The following is a 17,055-nucleotide window of genomic DNA, read 5'->3' on the forward strand; positions in this document are numbered from 1 at the left end:
CAGTGAGTCCCAATCCTGGGAAAAGAGCAGGATACAAATAATACATACATACATACATACTCCTGGAGAAGAACAGGCAGATAAATTAAAGATAATATTGGCCTTGTAGTTGCAGTTTTCAGAGGGTCTGGCCCATTCGAGGATGAGGAGGGCACCACCTCTGTAATAATCAAACAGAATAGGAATTATATAAGATATGGTACAGTATTCCTTGATACAGAGTGTTCGGCGTCCCAGATACAAAACAGAAATGGCTGAGACATATAAAGAAATTAAACCATTTTCTGCTTTCTAATGAGCTGCACTACAAATAGAGAGGTTAGTATAGCTTCAAAGAATTCATGCACACAAACAAAACAAGGGGTTTGCTAGATTTACTTAGCAATTAACAAGACAATTCTATATCCAGTGAGGAGAGAGGAGATTAATGCTGCAGTGATCTCTTGAAGAACCAAGACTTTTTATAGGAATGATAATTTCTATCCTTGCCATTCCATCATTGGTGTTCCAATAGATGTTCCTCCACCATAGATTCTGGTTTTCTCATCCTGTTGAATTGTTCTGCTAAATTACCAGAGTTCTTGGGAAGGGTGCCTTTTAAAGAACCTTGACTTTGCAGTATAGTACCAGTCCCTTGCTATAAATTGTTTAAGTTACCCTGTGAAAGTATTAATGTAAAAAATTTGAATGTGTATGCCATTCTGTGTTAGATTTTAGACTGCAAGACCTTCAAGACAGGAATCTGTCCTGTATGTGAAGTGCCATGCATTTTGAGGGGTGTAATCAATAATAATAGAGTGTGTGTGTGTGTGTGTGTGTGTGTATGAAATGTGAGCCAGAATATAATAAGAGAGAACATCTATAATTCCTGTCTTGCAGAGAACACTGACATTTGAATGTTATCAGCTGAAATGATGAATCCCCTTTTAAAGAAGCACATTTTGCAACCATCATCTTGTAATGGTGAGCACCATAACTGTGTGATGAGTGAATGAGTATTTCAGTGTATCTGTCTGCAATTTCCTACCATTCAGTTCCATTAAATACTCTGGGTTAATGTATTCAAATATAGGAATATCAGGAAAATGAACATCAGGAAAAGGTTTTGATTCAGCTAAATGTGAAGGATCAGGAAAATCTCTGGAGACAAATGTTTAAGTCCTCAGCTATTGCATCATAGATCTCACTATAGTTTAACATTAAGCAAGGGGAAGAAGCAGTGGAAGGCAACATTCAAACAGATGGATAATTCAACTTGATTTCTAGAGAGCTATCTCTTGAGATAAAGATATAAATACACAGGAAAGCAATGGGCTGTTATCAACGTTGAATTTTTAATAAACCAGAAGAGGGATATGCAGGGATATATAGTGACAACAAGTTCAAACAGGGTTCACTTAAGTGCATAAAGAGTCATTTAAAAAAGAATGACAAAGTGAATTAAAAGGTGGCTAAAAAGAATGAGCATAAGATACAGAAGAAAAGTAAAAATATTAAAAGTTCAAAAAAGCAGGAATTGCCTTGCATGCTCAGAAGAAATACCTACAGAGGTTGTTTGATGTGGATATACTGTCCTATAAAAGTAGTCCCTCTTAAGGCAACCCAGAAGGATCTCCAGAGAAAAAATAATTTAAAAATCAACACATAAAAGCATGCATAAAGATCATTCCAAACAGAAAACCCCAGCTGATGACAGCCTCACTGACCCACAATGTTGGAATTGACACAAGAACAGCAAGAAGAAAAGACCCTCATATTGTCGAAGAATGCCGAATCTTTCAAGTTGGATGTTACCCCTCAACCCTTAGAGAAACGGACAAACTAGCTTAAGATCTAGTTGGAACATTGTGCTCATCCCCCAAAAGTTGGTGTTTATGAACTATCATAAATGAAGATGCTTCCTTGATCAACCAGAGCACATTGTACATTTCCTTTGCATTTTAGATGAGGTTTTGCCAGGTACTCTGCATCCCATTGATATTATGCACATAGATTATAATCTATAATAAATAAATATTTGCATAATGAAAGTTTCAGTGTACCTATGTGGGTTTTTTCCCCAGGAAACAGAATAGCCAGATGTATTTTATAGAAGTTTTGTTTTTTTATTTGAAGACCGGATTATTCTTAACAAGATGTTATTGAAAACCATTGTTTTTATGTGCCTTCAAGTCATTTCCAATTTATGGCTAAGGGGAGCCTATCATGGGGTTTTCTTGGCAATATTTGTTCAGAGGAAGTTTGCCATTGCCTTCTCCTGAGGCTGAGAGCATGTGACTTGCCCAAGGTGGCCCAGTGGGTTTCATGGCCAAGCTGGGAATTGAACCCTGGTCTCCAAAGTTGTAGTCCAACACTCAAACCACTACGCCACACTGGCTCTCAGATACACCTCCCTATTGTATATGCAAGATTCCAGCAAAGTCAGCTAATACTAATCAGTAGGCAAAGTCACATGACATTGGTAATATTTGAGATTGAAGACAGTCACATGATTCTTTGCCTTTAGATATTCTCCTCTTGAAACCCACCAGAGAGTTTTGTGTAGAGAAGACCTTTTTCCTAACAGAGGAATTTGCCCTTCTCATTTCCTTTCAGGCTTTACCAAGTTATTGTAACCCACCATGAATCCCTTTACGGGAAAAATGCAGGGTATAAATCCTTGAAATAAATACATTAAAAAGTAAAAGCACAATTAGAGATTCTGGGAAGGGTAGATCCTGTGTGCAATTGCTCAAAGGAAAAACAGTCTCATGTTAATAGAAAGCCAGAAAAGAAGAGTCCTAGGCTGAGGTACAAGGAATCAGCAATCATACTGTGGCATGCATTAAAGAAGACGATACTGTAGTTTAAATTAATGGTTTGCAATTAAAAAGTAATAAATCTGATCTGGGGAAAAAATCAAAATCGTGTGGCTCTAAATAGTCCAAACTGGCAATCTGTGAGATATTTAGATGGTAGGGAGCTTGGCTGTTCTATTGCAGTTAGTGTTGCTTTGTACCCTCCGGCAGATAGCATCATCCCGGTAAAAGCAAATGTTAGTGTATCAAATCCAGACAAGGATAAATTGAGCTGTTTAGATATGAAGGAGAATCCTCCTCATAAGGACCCTGAAAGGCAGGATAACATGGGATGAAATGACGATGGGAATTCATTGGGAGGGAGGACTTGGCATTCCCTAGTTGATCCACTGCCACACGTTATTCGTTGTTATTGTGTGCCTTTGTTATATAGAAATAAATCTTAATAATAATAATAATGTAATTATGTAGTACATTTACAGTGTTACATAAATAAATCTTAATAACAACAACAATAATATATAAATAAATAAATGTTAATAATAATAATGTAATTATGTAATGTAATTATTACATAATGTAATTATGTAGTAAATTTACAGCGCTATATAAATAAATCTTAATAATAATAATGTAAATATATAAATAAATCTTAATAATAATAATGTAAATATATAAATAAATCTTAATAATAATAATGTAATTATGTAGTATTTAAATGCAGTTGTATATTACTTGAATGAAAATGTATACATTTGTAGAAAACATAAAGTTTAAAAATAAATAAATAAATAATAGTGGGTGCTTTTTTAATTTGAGTTATTTCCACATTCACCCTTTTAATCCCAGGGAATGTGGAAGAAGAGACACTGTATATGTATGTGTGTATAGACTCAGAAAGGAGCCCTTGGGGACTACACTTCCCGTGATGCCCCGCGTTCCGCCATTTTGTCTCCCCCCGGAGGGAGCGTTGCGGCACTGCGCATGCGCTTGCTTCAGACGCGGTGCTGACGGGAGAAGCGAAGGGTCGGCGCCTGACGAGGGAAGGTAGGTGGCGGCTTGGAGTTTCCCGGGGCAGCGGTGCCCGTGATACTATGCTGAGGGGAGGCGGGCAGCGGGACGTGGCGGCCTCGGAGGACGGGTTCAGACGTGACGGAGCGGGTCCTGACGCGTGTTTGTGTGCACAGAAGGGCTGAGGGCCATACAGGGCACCGTCACAAGACTACGGGTGGGGAAAAGGGACATGAAAGGGAAGGTTTTGTTTTCCTGTCTCTCGCATCCCAGCAAAGTGATGGGCGAAGGAAAGGCACCTTCGGGGGAAATGGAGGACGTCTCCTGGGAAAGGAGGGCAAAGTCTGTTCTAAGATAAAAGCTAAAAACACCCATAGAAGTGTTAAATTCCTTCCTTTTAGACATGCTCAAAATGGAGGGCATTGTGGGAATTCCTTCTGGAGAGAAGGGAGAAATGGAGGACATGTCCTGGAAAAGGAGGACAGCTGGTCACCCTTTCTCCCCTCTGAAATTAAGATTAGGTGGTCAGGAAGGAGAAGATGCCTCTCCATGAGTCTCTCAGAGGGGAAAAGCAAACACTGGAGGAGGAAGAGGAAGAGAGTATACTCCTCATCTCAGTCTTCTGACAGCTGTCTGAAGGCATCATCATCATCATCATCATCGAAGGCATTGGGGCAATGCCATGAGCCGCACTGGCTTCAGATGAGTCAGGAGTCAGGCAGGACAGGCACATCTGAACCAAGGAGTCCCTTGTCGTAAGAATTCAAAGACCTGGCCATCTTAGTCTGGGAAACCATTTTGCAAAGGGATCTTGCAGCACCTTTGAGATTGACAGAAGGAAAGAAGTTGGTAGTGTGACTTGAGCCTCCTTCCTCAGATGTGTGTTAATCTAGATGAAAATCAGGATGCAAAAGGATCTTTTGGAGCCTTTGAGACTGAGAGAAAGAAGCTGAGAGAATGAGCTTTCATGGGCTTGAGCCTACTTTCAAGATGCGTGTAGATCTAAAAAATCAGTATGCAAAGGGATCATACATGCTGCGCGTGCATCTGAGGAAGTAGGTTCAATTCTGTGAAAGCTCCTGCTCCCAGCTTCTTTCCCACAGTCTCAAAGGTGCCTCAAGACCCTTGGTCCTAAGGTTCATGGGGCTTATAATACATTTTTGCAAGGGGCAGCCCAGATGCCAGGAAGTTGTGAGCTGGCTTTTGTTGTCGTGCCTTCAAGTCATTTCCCACTTGTGGTGACCCTAAGGCAAACCTGTTACAGGGTTTTCTTGGCAACTTTCTTCAGAAAAGGAGATTTGCCTTTGCTGTCCTTGTGACTTGCCCAAGTTTCCACCTCAACATTAGGAAGAACTTCCTGACAGTAAGATCCGTTTGACAGTGGAACACACTCCCTTGGAGATGGCCATCTGTCAAGGCTGCTTTGATTCTGTGTTCCTGCATGGCAGGGGTTAGGACTGGATAGCCCTTAAGGTCTCTTCCAGCTCTATGATTCTATTATTTTACTTGTACCTGATCCCAGGCTGAGAAGGTCAGTGCTGGATTTTACCTGTGCCTTCATGTTTTTGTGCCTTCAAGTCATTTCTGACTTTTAGTGATCCTAAGATGAACCTATCATGTTCTTTTCTTGGTACGTTTGTTCAGAACGGGGTTTGCCTTTGCCATCCACTGGAGGCTGAGAGAGTGTGACTTGCCCAAGGTTACCCAGCTGCATTACATAGCTGAGTGGGGATTCAAACCCTCGTCTCCAGAGTCATAGTCCAACACTCAAATCACACCGACTCCAGCTTACCTATTCTCCAAAGCTCTTCTGTCCTCTTAAAGGGAAGAGAGGAAAAGCTTCAAAGTGCAGTCTCTAAAATGGAGTGCAAGATGTCAATACCAGAAAAGATTCTAGAGCACACAAAAAGGAATGCTGTGATTACTAAAAGTCAACATGCCAGATTAATTTTCTTTCTTTTTATATATATAAAATTACCAGTTTGGTAGATGAAAGGAAGGCTGTGGATGTAGCATATCTTGATTTCAGTAAGGCCTTTGACAAGGTCCCCCATGATATCCTTGCAAAAAAGCTAGTAAAATGTGGGGTTGACAATGTGACTGTTAGGTGAATTTGTAAGTGGTTGACTGACTGAACTCAAAGGGTCTTCAACAATGGCTCTTCCTCATCCTGGAGAGAAGTGACTAGTGGGGTGCCACAGGGTTCTGCCCTGAGCCCAGTGCTAATTCAACATCTTTATTTATGACTTGGTTGATGGAATAGAGGGCATGCTTATCAAATTTGCAGATGAAACTAAATTAGGAGGGGTAGCCAATATTGCAGAGGACAGGATCAGAACTCAAAATGACTGTAACAGATTAGAAAGCTGGATCAGAACTAACAAAATGAATTTCAATAGGAAGAAATGTAGGATACTACACTTGTGCAGTAAAAATGAAATGTACAGATATAGGATGGTTAACATCTGGTTTGACAGCAGTACAGTCCTCCCTCCGTTTTCATGAGAGATCTGTTCCCAACACACACACAAATGGAAAACAGCACATATTGAAGCCCTATTGGCTTGAATGGAAACGTGCCTCCATGGGGGTGTACGGGCGCACTCTACATATGCGCGCTCCATTTTAAACCCCTCTGTTCGCCTCCCGCAGATAATCAAGGGACATGGATCCAAAGTCCCCAAGAATGGAGGGAGGACTGTACATGCAAAAGGGGTCTGGGAGTCTTAGTGGACCCCAAGCTGAACACAAGTCAACAATGTGATGTGGCAACTAAGAAAAGCAGTGCAATTTTAGGATGCATCAGTAGGAATATAGTGTTTAGATCAGGGGTCGGCAACCTATGGCCTGCTGTAATCAGTCTTATTATATATCTAATGCAAAGTTTTATTTTTTTCTCTGATGAATCACAGGTCCACCCTGCAATTGTCTGACTCACTTTTTGAAATAATTCTTGATTGGATTTAATTGGTTTGGCTCAGTGCTTTTTTCTTGCATGCACATTGGTTGTGTTTTTTTTCCCCGACAATTTGGTGTGTGTCCCAGACTTTTCTTCCAAAAAAATTTCCCCTCCAACGTATAATAATGCAACTTCTACCCTCTTTGAGATTATTAATTGTAAGTGACCATTCACTTCGTAATTTCAACTCTAGAGGGCAACTTACTTACGTATACCTAGAATGAAGTTTCATTGCTGGGCTGCTAGCACTACTTATCAAAATACAATTTGGAGCAATTCCATTTCTTCTTCCATAACTAATTAATTGTGTAAGAAGATAATGCAGAAGTAATGTTGGAAAAACATGAGATTACAGTAAAGGAGGACATCTGAATCCTAATAAAATTCTTTGAATCTGAGAAATAACAGATTGCATGATAAAATCCAAATCTGAGTTCAACTAAGTTTTCAAAATTAATTTTATACAATTGTATAATAATAGACTTATCTTTTACTCTGAGTGGCTGCCTTAAAGTAAGTTGAGTGTTACTATATTCAATACATTTACTTAAATCTGGTAAGCTCCAGGGAGACTTATTTCAGAGTAAAGGTATATATATTTGAGCTGAATATGTTTATTTCTTCTTTTAAGAGCCATATTCTTTACTTCTTAGTAGCAAAGATTGCCAGAAAGAGAGAAATCAAATGTGTTTTTTTGAAGAAATGTATATAGAAGAGAGAGGGAAAAACACCAGAGGAGGGAAAACCAATAAGGAAAATGTACTATAATAAATTAAGAGTCATCCAAGGCTTCCACAAATTTCTCTCAGGTTAAGTGAAGAAGTACTGTTTCTGTGATGTGTGTTTGATATTTCGTTATTGTTGTCAACGGACCTGGAGTTGACTTCAACTCATGATGACCCTGTGAATGAGACAGTTCCAAGAACCCCTCAAGCTCTCTGCTCAGGTCCTGTAGGCCTGGCCTGTGACCTCCCTGATCAAGTCTAACCATCTGGCGCATAGTCTTCCTCCCTTTCTACTGCCTTCCACCATTCCTAGCATAATTGTCATTTGTAATGATGCGTTTTTCCTCATGATGTGGCCAAAGTACAACAGCCTTAGTTTAGTTATCTTGGCTTCCAGGGAGAGTTAATGTTTGAACCCATTGGTATGTCTTCTTGGCTTGTCCATGGTATTCTCAGAACTTTTCTCCAGCACCACATCTCAAATTAATTTTCTTCGTATCAACTTTTTTTACTGTCACCCTCTCACATCCTTACATGTTGATGAGCAATACAGGGGCTTGGGCGATCCTCACACTAGTGTTCAGAGTTAGTCTTTACACTTTATGATCTTGTCCAGTTTCTTCATAACTTTCCTTTGCAGTCCTAGTCTTCTTCTGATTTCTTGACTGCAGTCTCTGTTCTGATCAATATTTGAACCAAGGTATGGGAACTCATTAACTATTTCAGTTTTCTCATTGTCTAGGATGGATTCTTGATATTTCTTATCAACGAAGAAAGATAAGTAAATGTCAACTGCTCCTATTTTTTTTAGATTTCAGAATTTTCTATCTTCTTTAACTATCTAATCATTTGTTCTGTGACAGTTGTGATGATTGAACGAATATAAAAGCTACAGTTTTGCCCTGAAGAAAACAAGTGTCTTTTGGCAAAGTAATGAAATAGGTACCACACCTTTTTCAAAATCAAGGGGCGCTTTGTACTTCAGAAGGCAATAGAGGTCTTGCTTATGTTATCCTCATACAGCGTTGCGAAATCCTTGCCTGAGCATTCTCTGTTGGTGCTAAAGAGTTTGATTTAGGGTTTTAGCTGACAGAGCCTTAAAAGTGTCTTAAGTTTTAAGACACTCTGTCTTTAAGACATTCTGTCTTAAAACTTCATTTGTCATATAGAAACTGGAAATACTTTCCAAGTTCTGTCCTGCTGCAGAATTAGAAAATTAATTAGAAGATGTATCTGTGGCTGGACAATGACATAGTCTGCTATACAGTAGGCTAGTTCCAAAACTGGCATGACTTTCTTTTCATTAAGGAGATCATAACAGAAAGGTGTAAATTATAAAAAAATACAGATTATCTCTGGCTTTACTTCACGAACAAAGATTCAGGAAGGACTCATCCCGTGCTTTCTACAAGCGCTTTGATGACTAAAAAGACCAGTCCGAGATAAACAAGTCCAGCTACAGAAGGCACAGCAGAAAGTCTCCTTGGGTGATGTTTCCGGGTTGTGGTTCTTTCTGTGTTGTCGTTTCTCTTCGAGACTCGTTCAGTGTGAGCTTTCAAAAAAAGCTGCAGCATTGTGGATAGGCCAGGGCAGACCATTGCTGGTGATCGATTTAGCCGAGCCTGAGATGTTGTTTCAAGGAGTCTTTGTATCTCTTCTTTGGGGCACCCCTCTTACACTGACCTGTGATGAGTTCACCATAGAATACTATTTTTGGGAGGCAATGTTCCTTCATCCTAGAAACGTGTCCTGCCCAGCGCAGCTGCATCTTCAATAGCATGGCCTCAATGCTGGTGATTCCTGCTTGCTCAAGGACAGCAACATTTGTCACATAGTCAGTCCAGTGTATATTTGTTTAGCAATTTAAGATGAACAACTTTCTGGGTTGTTTTAATGCCAGCATATTGCATCAGAACTAGGAAGGTTACAAGGACCTTTCCACTGTTTAACCTCAACAAGAAGAGAAGCTAGGGGTTCAAATTTCAGCTCAGCCACTGGGTCACTGAATGCCCTTAAGCATCAGCCATCAACTGCACTCCTCAAAAATAAATGTATGGTCTTAGATCTAACAGAACATTCCTGACCCTTAGCATAGCTAGTTGTAACAAGTGAAAATTGTTTGTAAAGAAAGTACAACCTTGAATATTCTAAGAAACATTCTCCTTACCAGCCTATAACAAAATACAAGCTTCACTATAGTTATTTAAGAAGACCCTCTGTTTAATTTGTTAATATTTCTAATTTGAGGATAACTGTAAAATTAAATCATAAGACAAAATCAATTCAGACACTTTGATAAGTTTCTTTTTGAGTATCTGTACAAGAACAATTGTTTGTTGTGTCATTTTTACAAAGACTCCAATTTTTTTTATAACCAAGCCAGGATGAATGTATTCTTGATTCTTATCTTTGCCCCACTAATCTGTTACTGGTGGTACCATTGATTCTTTAATTGTGTAGATAACTTTAGTTAATCATTATTTTATTATTTTCTGGGTAGTGTGCCATCTATTTAAAATATAAAATACTACAGTAATGTGATAAAACAATGACTAAAGAAATACAATATGAAATCAAGACACAATGAGCAGCAGAGAATATAACAATTCAGCATATAAACCATTGTTAAACCAACAAAGCTGAAGACATTCCTGACAGATGGGATAAATCTTAGCATAAGGTGTGGCCTTAACATTTCCTTTAATTGCACAGCCCTATCTTTTGCAACATGAAACTTTTACAAACTCCACGTTTCATATTAAAGTATTTATATTGTTTGCATGGGCCTAGCTGACTTCAGGAAATGCCTAAAGGACCGAGGATTTCAACATGCCTCTCTCAGTCAGGTGCTTCACTGTGTTAAGTAGGTGTTTTAATAAAATCATCTCAAAGTATTTATTTTAATATTTTAAAAATAAAAATGAACTCAGTCAGCGATAAAACTTGCATCAACAAAGTTACTATTCCGTGGTTCCTCTCAGAGCATAACGTAAACATAGCATATTTGTTATCTCCCCACCCCATCCCTGGACAAAGAGAAAGGTCTGGGCAGAGAGAAAAACTCCAATGATGGTAGAGGGGGAAAGCAGATGTTGTGTTTGCCTTTCAGGAGTGCCTTGGTGAGTAGAGGCGACAGTGTACAGCATCTCTGAAGCTAGTCTGGTGTATGTAGTTTCCCTACCATAGCTTTGGGGAATGTGCTTCCTCTGCTTTTGGATCTCAGCTGTTTGAAGAAATTATGAGTTGCTTTGGGGATCTTGTTCACTTGAATGAGCTGTTACAGTGTGTGAGGGCACAGAAATAAATAAGAAGATTTTGCCATAAATGCTGTTGAGAGTCAGTGTGGCGTAGTGGTTTGAGTGTTGGACTATGACTCTGGAGACCCGGGTTTGATTTCCAGCTTGGCCATGAAACCTACCGCGTGGCCTTGGGCAATTCACATGCTCTTAGCCTCAGGGGTAGGCAACAGCAAACCTCCTCTGAACAACCTTTGCCAAGAAAACCCCATGATAGGTTCACCTTAGGGTAGCTATTAGTCAGAAATGACTGGAAGGCACAACAAATGTCCCAAGTAGAGTAGGCCTATGGAGACAGTTTTTAAATGGTGAGTCAACACTTACATTTCTCAAAAAAACCCTGTAGTCATGGAGCTGCTTTATTTGGGGGGAGATGAGGAATGTCCAGATTTTCTTCACCAGTTCTCCATAATGTCAAGCAGACATAACACACTTATTTCCATAACTGAGAAAAGGAAATAAGACAATCAATTTTAATGATCTGATAATGTAATGAGTTTTTAGAGATGAGTTTGAGACAGTCCAAATACCTTGTGTGAAATGTTTTATTCATTATGCTAAAAGAAAGGCCTTCACATCTCTACATTCAGCAATTTTACGAAGTTGACTGACTAATGTTTACATTTTCAGGAAACTGAGGGGAAATACCACAAATTTTGTTTACTTCTGTTTGCAGATCTAAAAGGCTGGAAAAATATATTTTGTAGACTTCAGAAAATCACTGCATTCCTTTTATCAAGATAAGCAGAACTCTGAGTACCAGAGAAAAGCTTGGCTCAAAAAGGAATTTACTATAAGATATGATATTGTGTTAAAATATTAGATATCTCTCTGGGTTAGAGTTCTAGTTCCATCTGGTCATCAGATGTGATTCATTCCACCTTTCTGTGCCGCTTTCATCTAGCAGTCCCATATTTGTGTGCATCTCTTCTTTTCTTTGTCAGGTGTTAAAAGCAGTTGCCAGGGAATGTTCCATAGCAACCAAAGACAGGAAAAACCTGCCTACCTAGTAGCTCAGTTTAGCTAATATTCAGCTATTTATGAATATGTTTAGTGAGCTGTATGGGAGCATATACGTATGAGGAATCTGGCCTGGTTATCAGGCAGTACATTTGTCTTTTTGTTGTTGTTAACCACCCTTGAGTTGACCTTGACCCATAGCAACCCATGGCTTGTAGGAGTCTAACTTTTGTACTCAGTTGTATGTCTTTGCATTTTAGGATCTAGTTCTTTCAGAGTTTCCCTCCCCATTCTTAGCCTTCTTATGGTTTCTTGACAGCAGTTCCCACTCTGATCAATGTTTGATTCCAAGTATTCGAACTCTTTTACTATTTCTGTTTCCTCATTGTGTAGGCTGAATTTGCGTAAATTCTCTATGGTCATTATTTTTGTATTCTTTATGTTCAACAATAAGCCTGCCTTTGCACTTTTTTCATTGATCTTCCTTAGTAGTTGCTCTAGGTCTGTGATGTTTTCTGCTAGTAGTATTGTGTCATCTGCATACCTTAAGAGTGTTTCTATTCCTTCCTCCTGTTCTCACTCCTTCTTCTTTTTTGTCCACTCCTGCTTTTCATATAATATGTTCTGCATACAGATTGAGCAGATAAGGTGAAAGGATGCAGCCTTGACGGACCCCTTTGCCAATTGGGAACCTTTCTGTTTCTCTTTGTTCTGTTCTGACAGTAGCCTCTTGTCCCAAGTACAGGCTTCTCATCAGGACTATCAGATGTATTGGCTCCCATGTCTTTAAGGACGTTCCATAACCTTTTATGATCTATGCCTGTGGTGGCGAATCTATGGCACACATGCCAGAGATGGCACACAAAACCATTCTAGAGGGCATATGGAGGACAGGGAAGAGGAGGAACAGGTACACATCGATTCCTCCTCTTCCTAGCCAGACCATCAGCTGTCTCTGGAAAGGCGGTTCAAGGCCCAGGAGGGTGGGGGAACAGGAGGAGGAACAGACCTTCAGCTGGCTCCAGAGAGACGGGGAAGGAGGAACAGGTGCACATTTATGTTTAACTTCTGTGGAAATGCAATTTGTGATTGTAATGTTTTACCACAACTCAAGGGAAAAATTGTAGATGAGCAGCTTGCACAAAAGGAAGAGTGTAACAATTTGGTTGCGAAGCTTCAACTTCTTCCTGCTGGGCTGGCCAACTGATCCATTAGAACAGTTTTTCAGATTGGGAAACAACAAATTTGTCACTGTTCATCTTGTGAAGGCCTGTTTATCTTGGTTTTTGCAGTAATCCCCACCTGAGAGCCTGAGTCACAAATCCCAGCAATGTCTACTGTTACCCCAGAAGGGCAGCAGGCAGTGAAACACTAAAAGCTACTCTATCAGGTTTGTATTCATATCTCATAACATATACTTACTAGCAGCTGCCAAGGGAAATGAGTTGGAAATCCTATGTTTCATTTCTACAGCGACAGTGTTGTTGATCTCTCCAGGTGAAAAATATTCTTTGACTAAAGCGAGGAAATGTACCAATCACAGTGACTGCCATTGTCAGAACAAGTGGCTACCCAAACACAATTATACCCTGTTCACAAGCTACTTTCATCAGTGTTTTAACTATAGTCCAGTGTAGAAATGCACACTCTGACTAGAATGCTGTTAATAGAATACAGCCTATAAAATGTAAAATATAGCTCTAAATAAAGTTATTACATTTTATATATCAGCTGTACCAATTACTGTACTTAAATTGCTATAGATCTACTGATTTGCCAAGAAATTATTGAGAATGGGTAGGCCTTTACTTAGACGGTTTTGAGAACCACTGTTTTCATTTGGGTTGAAATTTGAGGGGAAAGACTGGGGGAGATGTGTGTGTATGTGCACACATGTGCTGGTATTTGAACTGTGTGGTAACACAGTGCTGAAGAACAACCTAGTGAATTATAACTAGAAGGAAAATTGAACCAAACAGCTTGTCAGCATAACATCAGCAGAAATGCACATGTTAATAATCTAGTCAATTTGTATGTGTCAAGAGACTCCACAGATGCTACCTTGCAGAGATACTAATGGAAGGGACTGTAAAAGCAAAGGGTGTTTGCTTATAAATATGTATGACCATTTTATCAAATGGTCATTGACAAAACTGTGACTGAATCAATGAGCCAGGGTCTAATGTTGACACTACTGCCAGTTTCCCTAGACTTCCATGAATCAGTACATCATAAGGACTTGATCACCTTTCTCCTGAAAGCTGTTCACATTGTATTTGTCAGTCACAGGAAATTGCAGTTACATGTCACAAAGCAAGCTAGTTGTAAAGATATAACAAATTTCCTTCAATGAATGTTTGCTGCACAAAAAGCAGAATTCTAAGCAGTATATTGAAAAAACTATCTGTTGATGGTTGCCTGGTTTCTAGTTACAATGTACATGAACAGGAAGTGTCAATCCCTAAGACCTTTGATAAGTGTCTTGCACTACGATAAATAAAAATCATAGTTGAGACCATTGATTATTTGTATGTGTTTATTACTTTATCAGTCATCATGGAGGCTGTGCAATTCTGGACTTACTATATACTCTTCCTATTGACTATTACTTTTATGCTGGAAAAGAACATTTTTTAAAAAATGTACTGATTAGTTAACTGAACCCAATTTATAATAGGCCAATAAGCTATTTCAAAAATAATAATAGTTAATCTGACCAAAGCCAAAATCTTTCCAAGGGCTAGTCTTGCATGAAAAATACATGAGTAGATATCTTTTAAGGGCACTCTGTCTAAAGCACATTATGGCCTGTTACAGACAGCCAAAATAAATTACAGACAGCCAGTCCTTAGGGCTGGAGCGTGGCTTTGGTGCAACTTCTGGACTCTTAGGACGCATGCATCATTGAAACACCATACCTCCACTGTGACTCGAAGCAGCTTTATTTTGGCTGTCTGTAACAGGCCTATGTATCCTTTCATATTACCATGGTTTACCATATATTATTCACAGAAGATATATTGGAACATACAGATATATATGATATGGAGGTAGAGAATTAATTGAACTGCACTAGTGGAAATGCAAACTAACTGGGATCAGCTATTTGTATGCTGTATAATTGAATGGTTTCACAATTAATTTTATTCTTTCTGTATATGTATTATGCCTGGATCTTACTTGTACAGGCAAGTGACCCACTGGAAACCATATTCCTTTGCTGCCATGTCAGGTAAGTCTTTTATGAAAAGTAACTGATAATTCTGTTTTACTAATCATACCAGTTTTGTTAGCATGCCTTAAATTAGCTGTGTGGATTTATACCACACTTTTCTAATTAGAATAAATTAATTACTTTGTGTGTTCAATGAGAAATTTTCATTTTAACTTCCTCTACTATCTCAATCAGGCTGCTTATCAGATTCGATTTTCCTAGTCTCAATCAAACTAGAACCACTGAAACAACATAGTTTATGTAACTATTAACATCATTCAATAGTTGATCCAGTGATTCTTCTCTAGTTGGGACCTTGCCTAGAATCCCAGGTGTTGCTGTTTTGGGTGTGTGTGTTTATTACTGTCGCCATCATCATCATCATCATCATCTTTACTTATACTCCACCTTTCCCCCAAAATCAGCCCGGACGCTGTTCTCTCATTCTCAAGCATAGAACTCACAAAGAATCTGTCTTATTTACTTACAGAGAATGCATAAATTAATAGATTAAATTCAGACTTTATGTAAGTGGAAGACTTTGTGTAAACAGATCTTTGCTGTCTCTTCCTCATCATTGCAGCACCTTACAAACCCAAGAAAGCCACTTTTGAGGAATATAGGATGGAGTGGGCTGGGTTTCATTTACACAGAGGCACTTTATCTGGGTCGAGCACTACCTAAATGTTACTGATTTCACCCCTTTCACTGCGGCATGCTGTGCCCCATTGCTCACTATTCTGAAGGGTGCCCTGACTGAGACAAGTTGGAGAAACTACAGTGAGGAAATATAAGGGGGGGAAGCCCTATTTTTATGAGCAACATTATGACAGTGTCTCCAATCTAGTATCTCTTCCAAAGTATCTTTGAAGTGTTCCTTGCTATTGCCTTTGAAATATTGTTTTGATTTTAGGCTAAAGGAGAAGCTTAAATAACTGTTTTAATTACAATTTAGGAGTTAAAATGTTTGTGAAGAATTGCTATTTGGTGGAATTGCTTTCCACCTATTTTTTAAACTTCCTTCTGGCATAACATTTTCTCGTGCCAAATTAAACTAATTTAGTTCCATATATATTTAGCAAATTATATTTTTTATAATTCAAATGATTTTCGCTGTAGATCTTTGCACGTGTCTGTTTTCCAACATGAAGTGGCTAAATTAAATGCTCAATAAGAGAAAATAGGCATCATGTGACTCAAGCAGACAGGGCAGTAGAACCACGGCAGCCAGATGCCACGTTCCCGAGGGCACCTGCTGCCACGGTCCTCAATAGCCCATGAAAAGGAGTGGTAAGAAACTTCTCCTTTTATAACCAGCTTCTGTGCAGCCCGGGGGCGTGCATCATGTGCACACAGCACCTCTGGATCAGCCCGACGGTGGCCCTTTTGGTCTGTGTGTTTGAGGCTATGTTTGCCTTTTAAAAAAATTAAATTTTAAATTAATTTTTTAGAAATGTATTTAAGCAGTCAACAAAGAAACAGTTTATTTGACAGAGCAAAAATATCAGAACCAAGGATCATGTTCTTACAATAAATAAAGACAATTGATTAAGGTAGCAGGATAAGAACAGTCCGTGTAGGCATCAGAATAATACGTTAATATTTACCAGGAGAAATATCACGGTCATACATTCTACTTAGAAAACCTGACATTGTGTGTGTGTGTGTGTGTGTGTGTGTGTGTGTGTGTGTGGCAGGGGTAGGGAAAGGACAGGCCCCAGAGACTGCTTGGATTCCCAATTTTATGTTTGAAATGTGTGTGTGTGTTGACCTAAATGCCCCCAACACATCCTCAGGGCATGGAAATTGTACCATGTTTTCATGGGCCATAATTATTTGATGACCAGGAGAGGCCTTTTTGCCTGCAGAAGCTGACTTCTAGATCATGTCCTATTGGAAAAAGATCTCTTCTGGATGTAATGGGGCCCAAAATTTGACAAAATTCCCCCACATACTCAATAATAATAATAATAATAATAATAATAATATTTCCTTCCTGCCTCTCCACATGGATCAAGGTGGGGACAACAATTAAGACAAACAATTTCAATTAAAAAGACATAGTGCCAATTTAAAGGACAAATAAGATGCA

At 39.1% G+C, this 17,055-nt stretch overlaps 1 protein-coding gene across 2 annotated transcripts in view; it reads left to right on the forward strand.

The window, feature by feature from the left end:
- Positions 1 to 90: 90 nt before the first annotated feature.
- Positions 91 to 17,055, forward strand: part of SGSM3 (small G protein signaling modulator 3) — a 42,210-nt gene continuing 25,245 nt past the window's right edge. Inside the window, exons 1-4 of one of the 2 annotated variants that reach the window (XM_042467463.1) lie at positions 91 to 963; positions 3,648 to 3,845; positions 13,042 to 13,139; positions 14,938 to 14,981. In XM_042467463.1, coding sequence (XP_042323397.1) covers positions 14,975 to 14,981 — 7 coding nt within the window. In that variant the 5' untranslated portion in view covers positions 91 to 963; positions 3,648 to 3,845; positions 13,042 to 13,139; positions 14,938 to 14,974. The remainder of the gene's footprint in view (positions 964 to 3,647; positions 3,846 to 13,041; positions 13,140 to 14,937; positions 14,982 to 17,055) is intronic. The other variant, XM_042467464.1, reaches the window with a different exon arrangement.

Source organism: Sceloporus undulatus, chromosome 5 (genome assembly GCF_019175285.1).
Source record: "Sceloporus undulatus isolate JIND9_A2432 ecotype Alabama chromosome 5, SceUnd_v1.1, whole genome shotgun sequence".
NCBI classification, from domain to species: domain Eukaryota; kingdom Metazoa; phylum Chordata; class Lepidosauria; order Squamata; family Phrynosomatidae; genus Sceloporus; species Sceloporus undulatus.